The sequence below is a fragment of the Oryx dammah genome, unplaced genomic scaffold (genome assembly GCF_014754425.2).
Source record: "Oryx dammah isolate SB20612 unplaced genomic scaffold, SCBI_Odam_1.1 HiC_scaffold_4, whole genome shotgun sequence".
Taxonomy (NCBI): domain Eukaryota; kingdom Metazoa; phylum Chordata; class Mammalia; order Artiodactyla; family Bovidae; genus Oryx; species Oryx dammah.
Window position 1 is genome coordinate 53,693,268 of NW_024070188.1, and position 25,303 is coordinate 53,718,570.

A 25,303-nucleotide genomic window follows, 5' to 3' on the forward strand; every position below is an offset into this window, starting at 1 on the left:
GAAAGAACAAATAGATGGAGCCAAAGCAAAAACAACACCCAGATGTGGATGTGACTGGTGATGGAAGTAAAGTTCAATCCTGTTAAGAGCAATACTGCATAGGAACCCGAAATTTTAGGTCTATGAATAAAGGTAAATTGGAAGAGGTCAAACAGGAGATGGCAAGAGTGAACATCAACACTTTAGGAGTCAGCAAACTAAAATGGACTGGAATGAGTGAACTTAACTCAGATGAACATTATATCTATTATTGTGGGCAAGAATCCCTTAGAAGAAATGGAGTAACCATCACAGTCAACAAAAGAGTCTGAAATGCAGTACTTGGATGCAATCTCATAAACAATAGAATGATCACTGTTTGTTTCCAAGGCAAACCATTCAGTATCACAGTAATCCAAGTCTATGCCCCAACCAGTAACGCTGAAGAAGCTGACGTTGAACGGTTCTATGAAGACCTACAAGACCTTTTAGAACTAACATCCCAAAAAGATGTCCTTTTCACATAGGGGATTGGAATGCAAAAGTAGGAAGTCAAGAAACACCTGGAGTAACAGGCAAATTTGGCCTTGGAATACGGAATGAAGGAGGGCAAAGGCTAATAGAGATTTGCCAAGAGAATGCACTGGCCATAGCAAACACCCTCTTCCAACAACACAAGAGAAGACTCTACACATGGACATCACCAGATGGTCAACACCAAAATCAGATTGATTATATTCTTTGCAGCCAAAGATGGAGAAGTTCTATACAGTCAGCAAAAACAAGACCAGGAGCTGACTGTGGCTCAGATCATGAACTCCTTATTGCCAAATTCAGACTTAAATTGAAGAAAGTGGTGACAACCACTAGACCATTCAGGTATGACCCAAATCAAATCCCTTATCTTTATACAGTGGAAGTAACAAAGTCAGAGTGCCTGAAGAAATATGAACAGAGGTTCGTGACATTGTACAGGAGGCAGTGATCAAGACGATCCCCATGAAAAAGAAATGCAAGAAACCAAAACAGTTGTCTGAGGATTCCTTACAAATAGCTATGAAAAGAAGAGAAGGGAAAGGCAAAGGAGAAAAGGAAAGATATACCCATTTGAATGCAGAGTTGCAAAGAACAGCAAGAACTGAACTGAACTGAACTGAACCAAACTGATCATGTATTCATGGCAGTTGTCATGTATCATTTTTCATTTAAAGTAGAAAATTGGAAGCTTTTCTAGTTTTTGTTCCTTTACCCCATATTCAAACATTTAACAATTGCAGCTCAATATATTACATGGTATGGGCTTTCTAGGCAGTGCAGTGGAGGCCGTGCTAAGAATCTGCCTGCCAATGTGAGAGATGCAAGAGACATGGGTTCCATCCCTGGGTCGGTAAGATCCCTTCAAGTAGGAGATGGCAATCCACTTCAGTATTCTTGCCAGGAAATTTCCATGGACAGAGGAACCTGGTAGGCTACAGTCTAGGGGTCACAAAGAGTCAGACACACTGAGCAACTGAGGCACCAAACACGTTACATAACACAGATGATTTGGAGGACACAAAAAGCTGACGGCTGACTTTTTCACACCTGACCAGCAGTATACTACTGCTACTCCATTATTCCATTAATTTGCAACAGAATGCAAAGGCCTTTCACTCTGAATCGTTTCAGACATTCATAGCAGCCAGCAGAGACTTTAAGCAGCAGTTGTTCTCACAGTGATATTTAATTTAAGGTATGATTTTTTTCCCTATGGAGAGAGAAACGGCAACCCACTCCAGTACTCTTGCCTGGAAAATTCCATGGACGGAGGAGCCTCCTAGGCTACAATCCATGGGGTCACAAAGAGTCGGACACAACTGAGCAACTTCAATTTCACTTTCACTGTTTTCCCTATACAAAAGTAATAACTTAAAATTTTTACATTGCTTCTTCAAACAACAACAGAAAAACAAATGATCAAGGCCATGTTTCAGACCATCAAAAATAATAGAAAGACCTGGTTTTCATCTTATAGCTGGAAGTGATTTTGATCTCTGTCCACATCTCCTTTTACAGATAACTGAGGCCTGGAAGAGTTTAATGAATTCTCTAAGCACACATGATTAACTGGGTAACAAGAATTAAAGAGTTAGAATTAAGAACTCGGCCTCCCAACCTTAAAAACTTTTCCTACACCAAGCAAAAATAACTTGACATCTGTTTCTATGTGTTGGGTTGTAGATTCACTGTGGAATCAAGTTTCTTCCTCCTTTATTATGTTTCTACTACTTTTGCAAAAGACGGATCATTTTTTAAAAAATCATTGGCCGCTTTTTAATTCACTTACTCTATACAAATACAGATATCAGTTATATGTGTATATCTGCAACTTTATCTCTACAATTCAATTTTGTTTATTTGAAAACATTCCTAAACTAGGTAATTGATAATTTTCAATTTATCTTAAATATAGAGAATGATTTGAGAGAATAAGTTAAGGTAATTTAACTGGTCTATTATTGAAAAAGGCAGAAAAGCTTTTTCATGAATACGTATGTAAACTGCTGAAGAATTGGGGAATGTCAAAATAGACAAGAAATACATAAATTCACCTTGGAAAATGTAAAGAGAAAGAGGAGAAAAGAGAAAGTCGAACAGATATCAAACAGAGTATTTTTATCTTTCATCTTTATTTGAAAAAGGACAAGAAAATTTATTAAAACTATAATGAAATGAGTCAGTCTAAAAAATAATAAATGAGAAGTATTTTTACTGCAACTCACTCAGACCAGGAGGGCCACAAATTCTTTGTTGCCACAAGGCAACAGTATTGAAGTATACAAAACCCTTTTTATTTCAATGTCACATTAAATCCTGGAGCATAAAACCAGGGGCAGACTCCAGAGTCTCTGGTTCTCCAAGACAAGAGTATACAGATCACAATTAAAATCAAATGCCAAGAATGTTCCTAACTAAATGAAAAATAATTAGAAAATATATCTAAACACATTCTTAACACTATTTAGGCTGACAGAGAAAGTAAGAAGGATTGTGATTTGATGTTTAGATAATAAAACAGGTTGCACATTATATAGTACACTCTACAGGAAGAATTATTTTATACTTCAATATCTGTGGGGGAAATTAGCATAATCACAAGGTTAAAAAAAGGAGAGACTTTATTTCCTTTACACATATTCAGGATGCCCACATATCAAATAAATGACAAAAGTGATAATTAGATTTATATGAAATACATTTGTTATTAACATTAGAGTGGATGTGGGAATTGAATGGAAAAACACAGTTATAACACCCAGTACAACACCAGGCATTATACTAGGTATGATTTTAATAATCATTTCTTATAATCATTACTCCAGCCTCCTGCAACCCTCAACACTAATGTTACCTCAACACTAATGATGACCCTCAATACTAATGTTACCTCTCTAAAAGTAACAGAAAATAAAGCTTGATGTCTGTGTTCAAGAAAGTAAGCTAATGATTTTCCATTTTGGTCTCTACTGACATTCTCAGGAATTTAAAATTCTAACTAATTAAATCCCTTTCCTCATTCTGATGCAAACAGAATTAAATAATAATAACAATAATAAAGGTGCTCAGAGAATATTACTTACATTCTAGCTTCAAATATTTAGATCAATAGTCATCAGTGCTGAGTCCAGCCTCAAGGCTTAGAGCTGCTCTTAGCTCCTCCCACCAATCTCTGCCCCAGGATTGACAGATAACTCTCTGAAGCTAGGGCACATTTCTGAGTCACTGTTTTCTCACAGGTTCTTTTAAAGTCCTCTATATGTACCATTTACATTTCCCCAACATGTATGCTAAACTGCAATTCACTATATACCATTTATTGCAAATTTAATATGTGCATGGCAAACATCTTTTCCTTAGGTCTGTGATTAACCCCTACACAAAAAAATCCTGAAAATAATTTAGTTGGCTCTCTTCCAATTCATATTTCCAGAAACATTCCCAAAGGTTTCTTAAAAGGCTTTTGAAAAAATTTATCAGAGTATGACAGTTCCTACTTAAGGAATATGCTCTTGTGAGCTGAGCTTTCAAAATATTAAACTTTAAATATTAAATTTTTGTTTTTCCCCCTATTTTTGAATGAATCTAGAAAAATTGTTTTTACAGTTTGGATATAACATTAGAGAATCATTAGGTTTCACAAGGAACTAACCCAAACACTTATTAATTATACTCTGTTATTCATATTCCAAAAATGGATCTGAAATTAATCTGTAGCCAATTAAATTAAACCTACAGAAAAGACAACCTGTCACACCCATATACTCACTACAGTCCATCCTCCTGTGCCCACCACACACATACAAGAAAAAATAATTTGTGATTTTTTTTTTTAAAATCAAGTGTACTCTTTAGCTCAGCTGCCAATGTGGCCTTACCTGCAGCCATAACTTGTTATGCACAGCATCTCTCCCTGTAGCAATACACTGAAAAGTAGCATTCTGCCCTGCATTGACCTCTACGTCCCCCAGACGGAGGAAATGAGGAGATTTATCTGTGAAGACAAGAAAAAATTATTTTCTTTCACATGAAGAAAACATGCCGTGTTATTTTTTCCCAACAGAATAATGTTGTTAATACTTTTAAAGCTTTGGCCAAGACTAATGTCATACGGAAGTCTTCTCAGTGCTGAAAGACACCGCTGCATCTCTCAGTGTCAGTTCTCTTTATCTCAGTAGCTCTATTGCGTATTGCACCATAATTGATAGAGCAATTCTATACAGAATGAGCAACCAACAATTCCTGCTTGAGGACCCCAGCAGCATGTTGCATACAGGTGACAATGAGAGTTACGTATCAAAGCAAGCAAAAGAGATCAAACAGGCACAAAGCATGGCATAATAGAAAGATATAGTGAAAACATAGAATGATAGCTCAAAATTGGACATAAACATGGCCACTGAACTATTAAATCACACTTGAAGCGCTCAACGCTTTCTTTCCCTTTTTTAAAAATTTCAATAACTACTATGTAATCCTCTAGTACTTCAAAGAACAAGGGACTGTTCTTCCTTCTCTCAGAGTATTAATTTAACTGTTGTTAAATCCACTTCCTATTGCTTTATACTCCTAAGAAAGTTACCCGAAAGAAATATTAGACCAACAAAACAGTAATGACCGCAATCAAACTATACATGACTTATATGACTGCCAAACAAGCATTCTCTTATAATTACCTTTTAAGGGTGAAGCTATGAATGTTCTCAACTGAAAAGAACTATAAACAGGAAAAGCTAATCCTCAGTGAGTAAAGACAGAGCATGGAGGACCATATCACAATGAAACTACTATTGTGCTCAATTTAAATATTTTTTTTTAATTTGGTTAACTCATGAAATTCTTTCTTTAATATCTTCTTTCAAAAGACATGTAAATGAACAATAGATGGAAACATGATTCTCATATATGAATGGACTGAAAGAGTTTAGTAAGCCAACTTGAACTTTTGAGTGAGATAATTTTGTTCCCCTTTTTCTTAGATTAAATCAGATGTATTTGACTACATGTATTTCTTAGGATACACCACAATCATTTGATTCTTGCCTGCTTCATCTTTCCCTAGGACCTCATCTCAGTAGGTGCTTCAAAAAAGGAATGCTTGCATTAGAACGCAAGCTAGAACAGTGTTCATGACTTGGGAACGAAAGACCAGCAGCAATAGTATCTCCTGAGAACAATGAAAACCAGAGGAGGGGCCAGGCAACTGATGATTTTTGCCACATCCTGCTGGCGATTCTGATGCACACCAGGGTTTGACAACCAGTTAGCAGGAGTATGAGCCCTGGCCTCTGGCATGGCAGCCTTTGTGCATGCTGCTTACAAATTATTAGAGAATTTCCACCAGGAGGATTACTGAACAGATCACCTAGAATTCATGGCCCTAAAAAATGCTGCTGTTGGGAGATATAGCTGAAGTATGAACTGCTTTATGCCTGGCTCTACTGAATGCATGCAATAATTGTCTTTCAGGGTATGTGATGTAAACACAAATTTAGTTACCTGATCTGAAGACCAACTAATGTGCATCTAAGGACATATCAAATGACACATAAATAAATTGTTTCTTATTTTGTATGCCTTCTATTGTCTTGTTATTATGAATTAGCCAGATATTTACTATGACATGAAAAAATTAGTCCTAAATTAAGAATAAGATGAATTAATTCATTTTCTTCATTTCACTCCAAGTTTCAACTTAGATCACATAAGTTAATAAAGCTTCTTTTTATTTTCTTTTCACTGAACTCTGATTTGTTATTCTTTGTTTTCCTAGGCAATTTAATAAAGTCAAAAGATGGAGTGAGTCCCTTGATTTTTATTTTCCTCTCTCAAAAATAACATCAACTAAATAAATTGAAGAACTAATCAGCTTTGTTAGGAGTTCTCATGAATGAGGCAACATTCCTTCTATCAACTGGAAGATAGATCCAAGGGGTTATACAAATGGAAAGTTTTTACAAGAAGGGTGGGACAAGGGTTCTATTAAGAAAAAGAAAAGAAATTATTATTTATTTTTCTTCTTTGAAGAAGAAAAGGAACAATAAGAGTTTTATGATTCAGATCACCTCTTCTTCCTCTGGGGCATAGAGAAGGATCACAGGACAAATATTCTGACTGGTGCTTGACCGTAAAATCAAGACAAGTCAATTAGGATTAAGTTTCTGGAAGAGGCTGAAACTGCAATTAGAACAGGTATAAATTTAGGTTTGGTATCACAGAATTTTAGCACGAGTGATACCATTTTGAGACTGTGGTTTTCTTTTGAACATTAATTGAACAATTAAAATAATCTTTTCACATGTGCACAAGTCTGAAAAACATTTGATTCAAAAACTCTAGAAATACCTCAGTGATCTTTTTAAACTGAACAGAAAACTAGGAATAACAACAACAAAAGAGACAGCAATGACCAAGTGATAAACAATCAACAGTCACTACCAATATAAGACAAGTGTTGAAAGGAGGTAGAAGAATACAATTCTTAATCACAACTCACCACAAGGATAACTCAGGACTTGAATGTCATCAATGGCAATATAACCACTTCTCCCTCCTGAGACTTCAGCTTCAAATATTACCTGTCAGGAAGAAACAGAAAACATTTACAACAATTGTTTTTAAGGAATTTTCACAGTGAAGGAAGAATAGCTGTAACACTTAAGAAAATTAAAATTTAATTTTTGTCCTATAAAAATTAAAATGGTGTCTTATAATGTGAGTAATTTCTTAAAATTTGTACAGGAAAACAAAATATTTTTTGAAGAGCAATTAAATTATTGCGGTCAGCAGCCCTCAATAAATTTTTTAAGCAAATATCATTGATTTCCTGAATGGGCAATATATAGACAGATATAAAAAAATCCATTATCCCTAAATTTTCCCTTACTGACTTTTTCCATTTTTTAAATTTATTTCATATACATTGAGCATCAACTTGAAGCAGTATGTTAACCAGCTAAGATATCAACTGATCTAAGCTTTTAAATACAGTAGCTGAATTTTCAAAGAAAGAGGTCATTAGAGTCAGACACGACTGAGCGACTTCACTTTTACTTTTCACTTTCATGCATTGGAGAAGGAAATGGCAACCCACTCCAGTGTTCTTGCCTGGAGAATCCCAGTGACAGCAGAGCCTGGTGGGCTGCCGTCTATGGGGTCGCACAGAGTGGGACACAACTGACGCGACTTAGCAGCAGCAGCAGCGTGCCAGGTAAAAGCAACTACATAAAATAGAAACCAAATGAAAGTAATCTGTATGGCTACTAAAACTTAAGACAGAAGAGATGAAATCAGAGAATTAGGCATGGAAGACTTTGAATACCACGGGAGTGAAGACTAGGAGTAAATCCTGTAAATGGTTAATCAATTTTAAAATATATATATATATACTATATATGTATGTATAAACATTTTAATAAATATATTTTTAAAAATCAGTGTTCAGATATAAGCTTATGTTATAGAATTTTGTTATAGTCAACAATAGAACTTACTTAATAGACTTTCCCTTAACCTTAATAATGTGTGCTGTTACTTTTCAAGAGAAAATAGACTTAGTATGCCATGTTTCAACATTTTATTTTATGATGGGCTCCTTTATTTATGGAGATATATGGGTCATCATAGAAGTATTTTGCAAAATATTTTAGGAAACACGTTGGAAATTGATGTTTAAAATAGGAAAAAAATGCAATCAAATTGGTCTACTAAAAATATATTTGCTTCAAAAGTGAAGGATGGCCCCAAAGAAAGACTAGAAACCAAAAGATTCTAGTAGCAGTAAAAATACAAAGATGAGATGAAAAAGGAAAGATAAAGAAATAATGCTAAGGAAATATTAAAAAATAGAAAATATTGATTCATTAGTTGTAGAGAAATAATAGGACAATTCTGATTTCTGGCTTGGGTCCCTAGGGACTGTACTGCACTATATTGTCTATTGACAGGAAGGAGGAAATTTTCCTTTCTACCCTTCTTGAGCTAGTGTGTCTGGACTAATAATAAAATGGGTATAAGACCAATTAACAAGAGAAAAAGATCAAATTTTAATCGTGTACAGGAAGACCTCATAGAAATGGGACCTAAGAAATGGCCAAAGCAGGGAGCTTTTATGCTTTCTAGACAAAGCAACAATAAATTTGCGGGGAAGTGACAGGGCAATGAAACTTTGTGCTCAATTAGTGAAGAACCTAAACAGAGTTTGGACCTTGGGCAGTAAATTAGAGAAGTAACATGTTTGTTCACACAGGTTTTTCAGCTTCAAATTCTCTACCTCCGGTGTTAAGGGTGTCTTTCTACCCCTAGAAGCAGGGGGTACAGCTTTCACATGAAAGACTTACTCTCTGCTTTCAGGGAGATGGAAAGGACGGTCAGGGTAGCCCTCTTGCATTGGCCATTGCTAAGTAACTTCAATTCAAAATAATCCATATATCATTAAGACATAATTGGGGCAGCCTACCCCATATCCCAACATTATCAGGATCCCTAGCTAGAACATGTGATGCAGAGAAAGGTACAGATTTGAGGAAGAAGATAACTAAGTACATTGCAGACATGATAGATTCACTAATTCTAAAATACATATGGGGTAAATGCTTAGGAGATAACTAAACAGATATATTTCAGAGTGAAGAAATAGGTTTAGAATAAAGCTATAGATTTGAAAGTCATCATCTTGGCAGTGAGTAAGCTATCGATTTGAAAGTTAAAGGTGAGTAATATGGCATAGGAAGATAAAGAGGAGTAAAGCACTGAGAATGAGATGGCTGGATGGCATCACCAACTCGGTGGACACTCGGTGGTCTGAGTGAACTCTGGGAGTTGGTGATGGACAGGGAGGCCTGGCGTGCTGCAATTCATGGGGTCGCAAAGAGTCGGACACGACTGAGCAACTGAACTGAACTAAACAGAAACCACTGAAATGGAAGGCAAGACAACAGCCAGCAGAAGTAAGGTCAGCAAAGTACAGTTCAGACCTAACAGTCGAGGGAGGAAGAGAAGGCTCAGGAGGTTCAGGCAGGTTGACACGCCCACCAAAAGGATTAAAAAAGGCCAAGTAAATTACAAAAACCATAATTTTAAAACATCAGATATCTGCATAGACAACAGCATCTAAAGGGGCACAAATTTTGAAGTACAGGGTCTCTCTAATGTGATCCCAGGATTCTCGTTTCTCAGGGGAATATTTGTCAATTCTGGAATCAGGCTGTGGTTCTAGGACAGACTTAGGACCTCTATGGGAGAAAGTGAAAACGGAAGCTTGCAGTAACAGCACAATAAGAGAACAATAAACTAGAAATTTGAGAGTCTGAATAAAACAGATGTAGGTTTCCCAGGCGGCGCTAGTGGGAAAGAATCCTTCTGCCACTGCAAGAGACTTCAGAGATGTGGGTTCGATCCCTGAACAGGAAGACTCCCAGGAGAAGGGCATTCAACCCACCCCAGTATTCTTGCCTGGAGAACCCCATGAACAGGGGAGGCTGGCTGGCTACAGTCAATAGTGTCACAAAGAGTCGGACAAGACTGAAGAGACTTAGCATGCAAGCACAGGTCACGGCAAAAAGCATGAAACGCAGGACAGAGCTCAAGGAAAACTAAAAAAGAATCAGTTATAGTTAGCCATTAGGAATCTTCTGGTAATGTTTGACACACATAGTATTACTGACATGGAGGGGAATTTTTATTGAGCACTTACTATACTCAAGAGACTATTCTAACTGAGCATGTTCATTCATGTTCACATCTACTTTTATTTCCCTCTTCTCTCTTTACCTCTCTCTCTGCACACACACAAATAATATACCTTAATTAGAATCACATGAGGTAGATATTACTTTTATCCTCAGTTTAAAGAAAAGTTAAGTGGCTGCACCAAAGTCTAACAACTAACAAGTCTTAGAGCCAAGAATGAACCCAAGCCAACCTCCAGGTTCTAATCTATCAACTTCATTATATTTCCTCTCAAGTCAGAGACACAAATGAACATTCCTTTAAATAAGCTTTAAATTTCCTTTAAAAGTCTAATATGTTAAATTTTTAAAGTGTCATTTTAAATAGCAAACTAATCAGGTATTATACTGACTAAACAGTAGTATCATGACCTTGACACCCTTTCCATTCTCATACCATACCAATATCCACCCCAAAGCCAATGACAGTGGGACACAGCAGGCTGCATGGATGGTTCACCCCCTCTTCAATCACTCCCACCATAAACTGGCTCCTATGCTAATTCTCTTCTACATCAAGTCTGCACCTTATGACTACTAATTTCCCTGGAATAAGCTGAAGTTGTGAAGTCAAAGAGATTTCTGTGGGAAGACAATTAATTGCTTCATGATGAAAGAAGGGCTAATCTATAAAGACAGAAATATATGTGAGTGCATGTGTGAGTGTGTGTATACACAGTCTGCATTTCCTGTGAAGGTTTTGATACAACTGTTATGTCATTTTCTAAATATTGGAACACAGACTTAGCAAGAAACAGAAGAGAGAATCAGAAACTTTAAATAAAGTATAATTTGAAGCAATTGTGGTACAGGTCACATTCTCGGGGATGAGAAAATTTGTTTTTGACACCCACTTTTCCTGTATACAAATCACTGAGCAAATTACATAACCTTTTAGAGCCAAGGCTCATTTGGAGATAATGCAGCTTTCATTATAAAGTTCCATGAGGCTTAAATAGTAGCATCTATAAAAGTACTATATAAATGAAAAGGTAAGATGATAAACATTGTTAATAAATGACAATTGTATAAGTTTATGCCAGGAAAAGAAGCTTTATTTGTTTGGATGGTTGATAGGAGTTTAAGGAAAGGGAAGGAGGAAAGACACAGAAAGAAAAAATGAGAAAATTATTTCTGGAAAAAAATACATTGGTATGAATAGACTATGCAGCTGAATAATCAGTTCATTATTTCAGTTTTGTTACAATTAGCATTAATTAAATTATTCCAATTCTAGGCTTATCTTAGTTTTACTTTCTTGAATTGTTTTACTTCCTTTGCTTCATGTAGGTGATAAGTTTAAACATGTTTACTACATCCCTGAGGAAAAGTTTCTTATCTGTTCATTTAAATTGGGCTTTATTCTGGACAATAAATTTAGACCTTGATTTAAAATGGAGTGAAAGAATTGGTTCTTTAGTAAAGAAAAAAAAAATGTTTCTCTTTTCAGTGACCTCATTTCCCCTGCTAAGTGTTGTCTCTGCCTCATTAACGAGACCAAGAGAAAATTTCTAAGATCAGATTCCTTTATTGCTAAGGATCTAATCAGCTTTATCACTTCAGCAGAGCCCTTACCTTGTAAGGCTCTCCTGTCCACTCAGGGAAAACCAATCTCAATAGCTTAATTACCCAAAACTTGCTCGGGCTAATGTTCAGGTCAGAGCTAATGCTTGGTGTCAAGTAGTCAACGAGGGCTTCCCAGGAGAAGAGAGCAAGGGAAGCCATACCCTGTGTCAACCTGAACCCACCCAAGAGGCCAACCTGAGAACAGAATGGAAGGGTTCCGCTTTTCATGCTATTTCCCCTCCATTCCATTACCTGAAATACTGAAGGGGATGATTCTAATCAAAATTTTGCTACTCTAGCAACATTCTTGGATTATTAACTAAATAAGTGAAGTAAAGTTGAATTGAAGGAAGGGAGAAGATGAAAGAACAAGAATGACATTATCCTTTGGCAAACAATTAATGCAGAAGAAATACCGCATATAAGGGGAAGCTGAACTCCACGTAAGGAGCCTGGGCTCTAGGTGTTGGTTGGCTATCACATGGAACCCATGCAATTTATTTAACTGTGTCTTCACAGCTTCAGATCGACAACACTGGCCTTGTCCATATTGAAGTTTCTTATGAATATTGAATGGTTTATGTGAAATGATTAAATGATATATATATAATGATTAAACGATATACGAAATGCTACAAGGTATTATGGATTAGAGAAATCTAACCCTAAATTGAACTTAAGTTTCTTTCAATATATCACAGTGTTAAACTGTACCATTTTTCTAGATTCCACATATATGCATTAATATATGATTTTTGCTCTTCTCTGTCTGACTTGGGCTTCGCAGGTGATTCAGATGGTGAAGTATCTGCCTGCGATGCGGGAGACCCAGGCTTGATCCCTGGGTTGGGAAGATCTCCTGGAGAAGGGAATGGCAACCCACTCCTATAGTCAGAGGAGGCTGGTGGGCTACAGCCCATAGGATCGCAAGAGTTGGACACAACTGAGTGACCAACACTTGCACTTTCTTTCTGACTTACTTCACCCTGTTTGATAGACTCCAGGTCCATCCACATCTCTATAAATGACCCAGTTTCATTTATTTTTATGGCTGAGTACTATTCTGTTATATACACGTAGCACATCTTCTTTATCCATTGATCTGTTGATGTACGTTTAGGGCGTTTCCATGGGACAAGGATAGAAACGCAGATGTAGAGAGCAGATATGTAGACACAGGGGCAAGGAGATGGTGTGATGAACTGGGAGACTGGGTTTGACATAATACACTATCATATATAAAACAGACTGCTAGAGGAAACCTGCTATATAGCACAGGGCACTCAGCGTGGTGCTCTGAGATATCCTAGAAGGTTGGGATGGTAGGGGGAGGAAAGACGGAGAGGGTATATGTGTACATCTTCTCCAACACCATAGTTCAAAAACATCAATTCTTTGGCACTGTCATCTTTATGGTCCAACTCTCACATCCATACATGACTAATGGAAAAACCATAGCCTTGACTATATGGACATTTGTTGGCAAAGTAATGTCACTGTTTAGTAATATGCTATTTAAGTTGGTCATAGTTTCTCTTCCAAGGAACAAGCAACTTTAAATTTCATGGTTGCAGTCACCATCTGCAGTGACTTCCCAAGAAAATAAAGTCAGCCACTGTTTCCACTGTTTCCCCATCTATTTGCCATGAAGCGATAGGACCAGATGCCATGATCTTAGTTTTCTGAATGTTGAGTTTTAAGCCAGCTTTTTCACTCTCCTCTTTCACTTTCATCAAGAGGATCTTTAGTTCCTCTTCGCTTTCTGCCATAAAGGTGGTGTCATCTGCATATCTGAGGTTATTGATATTTCCCCCAGCAGTCTTGATTCTAGCTTGTGCTTCATCCAGCCTGGCATTTCGCATGATGTACTCTTCATATAAGTTAAATAAGCAGAGTGACAACATACAGCCTTGATGTACTCCTTTCCCAATTTTTAACCAGTCCATTGTCCCATGTCTGGTTCTGATTGTTGCTTCTTGACCTGCATACAGGAGGCAGGTAAGGTATAGCATGGTGACTATACTTAACACTGCTGTACCACATATTTGAAAGTTACTAAGAGAGTGAAAAAGTTGGCTTAAAGCTCAACACTCAGAAAATGAAGATCATGGCATCTGGTCCCATCACTTCATGGGAAATAGATGGGGAAACAGTGGAAACAGTGTCAGACTTTATTTTTTAGGGCTCCAAAATCACTGCATATGGTGACTGCAGCCATGAAATTAAAAGACGCTTACTCCTTGGAAGAAAAGTTATGACCAACCTAGATAGCATATTCAAAAGCAGAGACATTACTTTGCCAACAAAGGTCCATCTAGTCAAGGCTTTGGTTTTTCCTGTGGTCATGTATGGATGTGAGAGTTGGACTGTGAAGAAAGCTGAGTGCCGAAGAATTGATGTTTTTGAACTATGGTGTTGGAGAAGACTCTTGAGAGTCCCTCGGACTGCAAGGAGATCCAACCAGTCCATTCTGAAGGAGATCAGCCCTGGGATTTCTTTGGAAGGAATGATGCTAAAGCTGAAACTCAAGTACTTTGGCCACCTCATGTGAAGAGTTGACTCACTGGAAAAGACTTTGATGCTGGGAGGGATTGGGGCAGGAGGAGAAGGGGACGACAGAGGATGAGATGCCTGGATGGCATCACTGACTCGATGGACGTGAGTCTGAGTGAACTTCAGGAGTTAGTGATGGACAGGGAGGCCTGGCGTGCTATGATTCATGGGGTCGCAAACAGTCGGACACAACTGAGCGCCTGAACTGAACTGAACTGAAGAGAGTATGTCTTAAACATTCCCACCACAAAAAAGAAATGGAAGTTATGTGACATGCTGGTGTTAGCTAATATTGTAGTGGTAATCACTCCACAATGCATCCTTGTATCAAATCAAAACACTGTACTTCTTAAATTTACATAATGTTACATGTCAATTATATTTCAATAAACCTGGAACAAAATCACTTCTTATAGGTAATGTTAAGATTAAGAGTGATCAAAGGAAGAACCATCTGTATGAAGTAACAGAAATGCAAAAATGGAAACCTAATGGACAATGATGAACAGAGCAGGGGAGTGGAGATATGTATAATTTTCTTACAGGTAGTTACCCTGAATAGCTGGAGAAATCTAACCAAGGATGGAAGAAGATGTGGGGTCAAGGGAAGTGTTCAACTTTTTATTATCATTTTTAGGACAGAAAACACTTAGCTATTTAGAAGTCAATGAGGACAATTCAACTTGATAGGATAAATCTGAGCATACATGAGAGAAATAACTGTTAGTATGAGATAGAATAGCACAGGTTCAAAATTCCAGGTCAGATGAGGCACTCTATTTATAACATGAGGAAAGAAGGAAAGGATGAAAAGCAACACGAGTAAATCTGTAGAATCGGTAGATAGGGGAGTTTCTACTGCATGGTCTCGGTTTTCTCAGCTACAAGGGATGGGTAGGAAAGTAGGAGGGTATGAGGAACGGCTGGAGTTTTGAGACAATCAAATGGAGCAGAATGGAGAGGAGAGGAGAAAGGGAATTGAAACGAAAATGTGATAGGATATCCAGGGGTATTGTGGGCCCATTCGAAGTTGGTGACTGAGAATTTCTACTGATCCTGATCTACCATGGAGCATGGGTCTACTGAAAACAGAATTTGCTTGATCTTAAGCCCATAAAAAATAGACAGAAAAAAAAAAAAGGAATCCAGGAGTTTATGGAAATAGAAGATGTGACAAAAAGATTATAAAAAAAAATAAAGTTTTGATACAATAAGCAAGTAGATGAATTAGCGAAAGATAGAAGGTTTGATGGACAAGTGCTCCCCATGAGGCTGATGGATGACCTCGGTAAAATTAATCAAGTAGAAAGAAATGAATTTATGTTATGGTCAGAAAGTGAGATGCTTACATGTAAAGTCAGAACACTTGTGAGATACTACAAGATGTGTTTAATGAGCAGCAGATTAAAACAAGGTAAGTGATTTTCGCAGATGGGTAAAATATGGAAGATGATTTTTATAGATGAAGGGATGAAGGAACTACGAAGGGGCTTCCCTCAATGATCCTGAAGCCATCAGGACAATGGTGGGCCCTGGAAGTCAAGAAAGCAAGTCTGACCCCAGTACTAAAGTTCAGGATGGACAGAAGACAGTGACTTCACTCAGGATGATGTCATGGTTGAAAGAAAAGAATTCAAAGGGACAGCGGTGATTCCTACCCACTGACCTGATTCTAAGCTGCAGGGTATTAATATCTGCCCTTTTAGAGGCTCTTTGGGAAGATGTGTCCTCAGTGTAGGCTTCCAAGGTGGCTCAGTGGGTAAAGAACACATCTGCAATGTGGGAGATGCACAAGACTTGGGTTCGATCTCTGGGTCTGGGAGACTCCCTGGAGGACGGCATGGCAACCCACTCCAGTATTCTTGCATAAGAATCCCATGGACAGATGAATCTGGTGGGCTACAGTCCTTAGGGTCGCAAAGAGACGGACATGACTGAAGTGACGGAGCACAGTCACATCCTAAGTGTAGAACTACAACAGAGCATGATTATTATAACATAATTAATTGTCTAAATAAATTTTCAAGATTTATTTTCAATAAATCTTCACTACTAAAATATAAGCTCATTGAGGGCAGTGACTTGGTTATTCCCCACAGCATCAGTGAAACACAAGAATCCTGTTGACAACTGGGACTTGGAAAAAGTTCCAACATGTTACAGAAAACAACCATGTATTAGATTATTCTAGTTAATAAGTTTTGCCTTCAGGGGAATTATGGAGTATTTAATTCAGTTTTACCTAACTCATAAAATTTTGTTGACATAATAAAATGATTCTCCCTTGAGAAAGTTCCAGATAATTTTCCCAAGCTAATTTAGAAACCATGAAAACATAATTTCTTCCCTTGAATAGTTAAATAATGCTGTGAGGAATAAATTTCTGCTTACAGGCCCCAGAAGACCTTATACCGAATAAACCAAATAACTATGTAGAAACTTCAAAATATAGAATCCAGTTTCTTTTCAAATATAAAAATATTCTATTTCTGTTCATACTTAAAAATTAATATGCATGTAACTGGCAGGTGATAACAGAAGTCTAGTGTACAAGAGCAGTCACCCACAATAGCTGTTTTCACAGGCACTGTCAATCTGGGGTTCTGCTCTCAATAAAGTTTCGCTGAAAGTATCATAGAATTAGGAGTTTCACCCTGTTAGACCCCTGCAGGCCAGGCTGGCGTGCCTATTGAGTCATGTAATAGTTGGCTTCTAAGAGTCTAACGTGAAAATGTCTTCAGTAAAGGCCTGTAGGCTTTCTGAAACAAATGCATTCTTAACATTCCTTGACTTTGGTTGCTTACTTGTTTATTTAATTCCTGAAAAAGATAAACACCTACAACTGCAAAAGGTACCTAGATAAAATATTTAAGCAAAAGATATACTGGTATATTCTTTGGCTTTAAAGCTGCTTGAGAGAGTAATTAGAGGATTCTAATATAATGCCTACTAAATATGGAAGGCACCAAAGACATACATTGTTTAGTCGCTAAGTCATGTTCAATTCTTTTGCAATTGATTCTGCATCTAAAACCCTTTCACATTTCATATTTTAGCTATCCTTAGCACCTTCACGACTTAAAGGTATGCAAAAACTCAAAATCAGTCAGTTATTTTCCTTAAGATGTCCTGATATTAAATATGGCCTGTTTCTCAGGAGGACCAGTCTTGTCAAGACTGAACATTAGGAATTCGTTTTCTAAAGAGAGTAATGAGAGTTCCAGAGATCCTAAAACCTACACTATTACCTGAATACATGCAGGGTTTTTGTATAGTTACAAGGTCAATCATGCAACAGAAACACACACAGACACACACACTCACACACGTAAAGGCGCATGCACAAAACTCTATCCATCCACACACAATTATAATAATATGTGACTTAAGTAGATTTTTGAATGCAAATTCTGTGTATAGTGCAGCCAAGTATTCTTGAATAAAACTCAATGTTACCAAAAAACCCTGGGATTTAAATTGCCTAAGTGATGAGAGGAACTGCTACATTATCTAACATGGAAAACAACAGTAGGTATAATAAGACTGCACTTGCATCAAAAAAACTACAACATCCATCCAAATGCAACCCTTTCCAGGGTGGTATTGTATTTGCCTGATAAACAATAGGACATCAATCAAACCACATGCCAGTGTCCAAGCAATAGTAAAGCTCCAGGACCACAGATCAAAAAGAGAAAATAAAACCTAAAAGATTTTACTCCACAGAAGACTCTACAAAATAAAAGGCCAAAGAAGGCTGTCTGAGAAGTCTCCACACTAAAATGAATATGCAAGCAAAGTACATTCCTATGTTTCAAATTAGCCCAAGGATCTGGCTTATGTCTAACATAATCACCAAAAGTATCTCAAAGATCTAAGTAAAGGACCTAGTAAGAATAATTTTTAGAGCTCAAGCCAGAATGTTTAAGCTCATAATAATAGTCCATTAGTTATTTCAATTAATTATCATTCCTTAAACATATACTTGTAAGAAACTGTCACTAGTCTTTTTAATTGGAATAGATATTGATGTAGATTCATATGCATAAAAAAACACATTACTCCATAATGTAGTTAAGAGACACCCAGAAAAATTCCATCTCTGAAAATAGATATACTTAAAACTTGAATCAAGAATAAATAATATTTACAAAATAAATGCAAGGGGAATTTTCCTGTTATCTGCATATTCTCTATATTATTAAGATGCATTTGGGGAGGAGGAAGGCATATATTGCTTTCTCAATAAGGTTTTGATATGTCTCTTATGATAACGAAAACACACACACCACAGAGATAAGGGGACACTAGTGTCAGGCAGAGCCTGAACTCAGAGTCACAGACCTCAAATCAAAGCCTGTGCTGACCTCAAGGGGTCACTGTGAGGATTCAAAGAGATTATATGGGCCCAGCACGCTTCCACTGCAAAACAAATACAATATTGTAAAGTAATTAGCCTCCAATTAAAATAAATAAATTTATATTTAAAAAACAAAGAGATTATATGTATTTAGAAGATTCTCCATAAATATTCACCCTTTCCTTCCTTTCCTGTGCTGCTCCAGGGACTGATTCAATACAGGCACTGTTTTAACACCCCAGCCTTTCAGAAACCAGGCGACAAGGTAAACTTCAAGTGGCATGGATGCTGCCAATGATGAAGTAACTCTAAACTCTTTAGCACCACAGCAACACACCCACTACTTACCCATTCCTAATCTCTAATGCAAAAAAAAAAAAATTTTTTTGAACAATACTACACCAGCATCACTAAGCTACCCTTACCTAAAACCCTTTCATCTCAGTTTGGGGTCCTCTATGGTAAAGCCACCTGAGACTAGAAACCACAGTATAATGTGTCCAACTCCCTTCATTCTTTAGAATCCCCAGTTCCAAAATAAGCAGACAGACTAGGCATAATACTATAATATGTCTTGAAATATGTATTCAGAAATAAATTGAAATAGGACCCTCTTGTTCATGGCACAGCCTCATTTATGTTAGAGTAAGAATTTAGCAAAAGAGAGAAAAAGTAAAAAAAAAAAAATGATGTGAGGAGGGAAATTAAACAAAATTAACTGAAATAATCCAAGATCTAAAAATGCCATTGATCACATTTTTAATCCTATGGGTCTGTCCTTAAATACATAAGCAAGCAAGTTATATCATAAAAGATTTAGTATAAAATTGAAAGTGGAGAAGCAAAGGGTAGCAAATTCATCAGCAAAATGTCATCTCTGTATCTTTACTATCATAGCTCCACCATCTGGGTTATATTTTATGGTTAGTTGTCGGAGCCAAAAATAAAAGATGACTGGTTAAGGTTGCTATTTCTATCAACATGACACTGAATTACAGTACTATTTTTCCTTGCTTCTAGAGATGTGCCATTTGTCTTCTTACAATCCACAGGCAGAACCTTTTAAATTTTAGCACCAACAGTCCAATCTCACACATAGCAGATCACTTCACTTGCACAACTATATCTGAAAATAAAGTGCTTTAAAACTAACACAGTAAGTCTGTTTCTCACCAAACTTAACTGATTATCAAGAACTCTAATCTATACTCATGGAACCCAATTAAGAAAGTTAAAATGAGCAGAGCAGCCTATGTGCACTATCACATTAAAAAATATATACAAAATTAACATACAAAATCTGGCAATGTTATGCACTTATATGAAAGAGAAAAGCAAGCTTTAAGTGAACCACGTAATTAAATGCCATTCCACAGGTAATATAACAGATCAGTGTACATCAAGGCAAAGTTCAACTGGATGCTAAATTTGAGCCCTCACATCACAGATGCAAACATTAATAAGTAATTATTTTGTTAAGACCACATGTAAAAAGAAAACTCTTTATTTTCATCATATTGGCTTACGAATTAAGTAATTTCAATAGTACTATATGTTACCATTTCCTCTTGAAAGAATAGGTTCAGATCAGGCTAGAGAGACATTTTTATACAATTAGTGTCAACAAATCTGTGTACTTAGTTGAATGTAGGGATAAATAACTCTGAATCTTTTTCCCATTTTATTTTACATTTAAATGGGCAAGAACAGTGATATCTTTGACTCCAAAGATTAAAGAATACAGATATACCTATCAATTATATAATTTAAGATATTAGTGGAAATCTTTAGAAGAAATCCTCAGTTCAGTTCAGTCGCTCAGTCGTGTCTGACTCTTTGGGACAACATGAATTGCAGCACGCCAGGCCTCCCTGTCCATCACCAACTCCCGGAGTTCACTCAGACTCATACCCATCTAGTCAGTGATGCCATCCAGCCATCTCATCCTCTGTCATCCCCTTCTCCTCCTGTCCCCAATCCCTCCCAGCATCAAAGTCTTTTCCAATGAGTCAACTCTTCGCATGAGGTGGCCAAAGTATTAGAGTTTCAGCTTCAGCATCATTCCTTTCAAAGAACACCCAGGACCGATCTCCTTCAGAATGGACTGGTTGGATCTCCTTGCAGTCCAAGGGACTCTCAAGAGTCTTCTCCAACACCACAGTTCAAAAGCATCAATTCTTTGCCGCTCAGCTTTCTTCACAGTCCAACTCTCACATCCATACATGACCACAGGAAAAACCATAGCCTTGACTAGACGGACCTTTGTTGGCAAAGTAATGTCTCTGCTTTTGATATGCTATCTAGGTTGGTCATAACTTTTCTTCCAAGGAGTAAGCGTCTTTTAATTTCATGGCTGCAGTCACCATCTGCAGTGATTTTGGAGCCCCCCAAAATAAAGTCTGACACTGTTTCCACTGTTTCCCCATCTATTTCCCATGAAGTGATGGGACCAGATGCCGTGATCTTCGTTTTCTGAATGTTGAGCTTTAAGCCAACTTTTTCACTCTCCTCTTTCACTCTTGTCAAGAGGCTTTTTAGTTCCTCTTCACTTTCTGCCATAAGGGTGGTGTCATCTGCATATCTGAGGTGATTGATATTCTCCCAGCAATCTTGATTCCAGCTTTTGCTTCTTCCAGCCGAGCATTTCTCATGATGTACTCTGCATAGAAGTTACATAAGCAGGGTGACAACATACAGCCTTGACATACTCCTTTTCCTATTTGGAACCAGTCTGTTGTTCCATGTCCAGTTCTAACTGTTGCTTCCTGACCTGCATCTAGGTTTCTCAAGGGGCAGGTCAGGTGGTCTGGGATACCCATCTCTTTCAGAATTTTCCACAGTTTATTGTGATCCTCACAGTCAAAGGCTTTGGCCTAGTCAATAAAGCAGAAATAGATGTTTTTCTGGAACTTTCTTGCTTTTTTGATGATCCAGCAGATGTTGGCAATTTGATCTCTGGTTCCTCTGCCTTTTCTAAAACCAGCTTGAACATCTGAAAGTTCACGGTTCATGTATTGCTGAAGCCTGGCTTGGAGAATTTTGAGCATTACTTTACTAGCATGTGAGATGAGTGCAATTGTGCGGGAGTTTGAGCATTCTTTGGCATTGCCTTTCTTTGGAATTGGAATGAAAATTGACCTTTTCCAGTCCTGTGGCCACTGCTGAGTTTTCCAAATTTGCTGGCATATTGAGGGCAGCACTTTCACAGCATCATCTTTCAGGATTTGAAACAGCTCAACTGGAATTCCATCACCTCCACTAGCTTTGTTCGTAATGATGCTTCCTAAGGCTATCTCAGCACTGCTGAAACATGGGTGCACACACACAAGTGTGCACACACATTCAATTAGTTATTTGCAGAATATCAACTAAAATATTCAGTGACATAGTTAATAAAAGTCGTGTCTACATCAGGGAAGGACACAGTTATACCTTAAGAATCTTTCTGGATAAAATTGTAAGACAAAAAGCTGTTATCTAGAATATTCAGAGGTCTGAAGTTAACAAGAACTGAAGTCTGAAATCTCAGTCAAAAAAGAAGGAAAATGGACATCCTTTTCTGTATAATAAAATCAATATTATTTTTGAAGAACACTCATAACCCTTCTGAGTGTCTAGCAATCAATAAAAAATGGGTTATCTGAGGCACAGAATTTTAGAAATTACAAATACTGATGAGAAAGAAATCCTTGGAACTCTATGTACAATTACAAAAGCCTAAAACTATATAAAAATGTGATTGATTCATAAATCGTTTTTGTTACCTACAGCAGACAAAAAGAATGGAATAAAATTGGGCTTCAAAGATAGACAGTGAGAGATAAGCTCTATCTTTACTGAGAAGGGGAATGAAAAAGGAGGGAAAGCTTTAGTTTATTACCAGGATTTGGTTATAGGTAAGGGAATGTGACAGACACTTAATGACAAAGTATGTTCTATAATGAACAGCATAAACAATAGAAAACAACTAGAGTGATTTAGGAGAAGGCACTGGCGACCCACTCCAGTACTCTTTTTTTTTTTTTTTTTACTTTACAATTCTGTATTGGTTTTGCCATACATTGACATGAATCCACCACGGGTGTACATGCTTGAACCCCCCTCCCACCCCCCTCCCCACAACATCTCTCTGGGTCATCCCTGAGTACCAGCCCCAAGCGTGCCATAAGAATCAAACTGCCACTCCAGTACTCTTGCCTGGAAAATCCCATGGACAGAGGAGCCTCATAGGCTGCAGTCCATGGGGTCGCTAAGAGTCAGACACGACTGAATGACTTCACTTTCACTTTTCCCTTTCATGCACTGGAGTAGGAAATGGCAACCCACTCCAGTGTTCTTGCCTCAAGAATCCCAGGGACGGGGGAGCCTGGTGGGCTACCATCTATGGGGTCGCACAGAGTCATGTCCGACTAATGCAACTTAGCAGCAGCAGCAGCAACAGCAGAGTGATTTAGGTGACTTGAATCACCTAAATTTGAGTCACTCAGTTCAGTTCAGTCGCTCAGTCATGTCCAACTCTTTGCGACCCCATGAATCGCAGCACACCAGGCCTCCCTGTCCATCCCCAACTCCCGGAGTTCACCCAGATTCACGTCCATTGAATCAGTGATGCCATCCAGCTATCTCATCCTCTGTCGTCCCCTTCCTCTCCTGTCCCCAATCCCTCCCAGCATCAGAGTCTTTTCCAATGAGTCAACTCTTCACATGAGGTGGCCAAAGTCCTAGAGTTTCAGCTTTAGCATCATTCCTTCCAAAGAAATCCCAGGGCTGATCTCCTTCAGAATGGACTGGTTGAATTGCCTTGCAGTCCAAGGGACTCTCAAGAGTCACTCAAATGAATCTAAAGTAGATTAGAAATTGCTGAAAAGCAAAGGCCTTTTCCAGAGACATCAGAAAATATTTAACCTACTGAAACTTTGCACTGGTTGTGCATAATGACATTAATATATCAGTAAATCATATTGAAGATTGAAAAATACCTTAGAAAGACCAAGTCAATGATTCACATGCAGTTCTGGCACCAGAAGCATCAACAACATCTGCAGACCTGATAGAAATGCAAAACTCTCAGGCACAAAGTTTCTTCAGGTGATACTCATGCAGGATAAAATCTGAGAACCACTAATCTAAACTGATCTACCTTGGTTTAGAGATAAAGAAACAGCTAGAAGTCTTTGTCTTGGTCCTACAATTACTAACGGAAGAGTTCACTTTAAGAACTAGTCTTCTTGCTTCAGCATTGTTCTCTTTGCATGGAAAATCAATTCACGGTTAGATTCATAGATTTTCTTTTTTTTCAGACAACCCACTACACTTAAAATATATGAATGCTATGTGAACTGAATCACCTTGCTGTGCACCTGAAACATTGTAAGTCAACTATACTTCAATAATATATATATATCTTAAGAAAATACTAATTTTTTAAAGTTTAAACAACTGGCTACTCTTTATGCATCCAAAAATGAAGTATATAATATTTGATAGTCGCTAGAAAGAAAGAAGTACCTAATTTTTAAATCCTGTCCTCAAAAGACTCACAATGTGGCAGAAAGAGATGGACATGTTAAGAAATAAATGTAGGGGCTTCCCTGGTGGCTACGTGGTAAAGAATCTGACTGCCAACACAGGAGCCGTGGGTTAGATCCCTGATTCGGGAAGATCCCACATGCCACAGAGCAACCCAAACCCATGTGCCACAACTATTGAGCCTGTGCCCTAGAGCCCATATGCCACAACCACTGAAACCTGTGTGCCCTGGAGCCCGTGCTCGGCGACAAGAGAATCCACTGCAATGAGAACCCTGAGCACCACAACTAGAGAGTGAGCAGCCCCCGCTCACCACAACTAGAGAAAAGCCTGTACAACGAAAACTCAGCACAGCTAAAAATAAATAATGAAAAATTTAAAAAGAAATGTGGCCTTGTCAAGAAGAACAGCAGAGTTAGAGATCTAAGAGTTCAGAGGAAGGAGAGAATTCCTCCACCTGGAGGAAGAGCAAGAGACTTCAGAAAATCTCTCTGAGAGATTCTCTGGTCAGAGGGATCATCTGCATCCCCTGAGCACTTAGTGAGCACACACTAAGCATGCCAGCCCCTGCGGCTATAAAGATGGATAAAAGACAGACCCAAAACTTCTAGTAGGAAAAGATCTATGACTTATGCAGAGCAATGACATACAACAAGAGAAAGACTGATGAATTATTTTCTATCTGGGAAAGCAATGATTCAAACAGGAAATGATTTTGGGGTAGTTTTAAAACATAAAATGAAGAGGAAACAAAGTATCAGAGTAAACAAGGTTCACTTGCAAAAACAGAAAAATAGAAACTTCCTGATCTACTGGCCTAAGCAATCTATAGAACTTTTAGGGATACTTAGGAAGAAGAGAAGGGCTTCCCACGTGGCTCAGCTGATAGAATTCACCTGCAATGCAGACAACCCCTGGGTTGGCAAGATCCCCTGGGGAAGGAACAGGCAACCCACTCCAGTATTCTTGGGCTTCCCTGGTGGCTCAGATGGTAAAGTATCTACCTGCAATGCAGCATACCTGGGTTCAGTCCTTGAGTTGGGAAGATCCC

At 37.9% G+C, this 25,303-nt stretch overlaps 1 protein-coding gene across 5 annotated transcripts in view; it reads right to left on the bottom strand.

Moving 5' to 3' along the window:
* Nucleotides 1-25,303, bottom strand: part of PTPRK (protein tyrosine phosphatase receptor type K) — a 598,135-nt gene that overhangs the window by 277,545 nt on the left and 295,287 nt on the right. For all 5 annotated transcript variants that reach the window (XM_040238871.1, XM_040238869.1, XM_040238870.1 and 2 more), the window contains exons 4-5: nucleotides 7,013-7,094; nucleotides 4,395-4,510 (exon numbers count right to left, since the gene is read on the bottom strand). In XM_040238871.1, coding sequence (XP_040094805.1) covers nucleotides 4,395-4,510; nucleotides 7,013-7,094 — 198 coding nt within the window. The remainder of the gene's footprint in view (nucleotides 1-4,394; nucleotides 4,511-7,012; nucleotides 7,095-25,303) is intronic.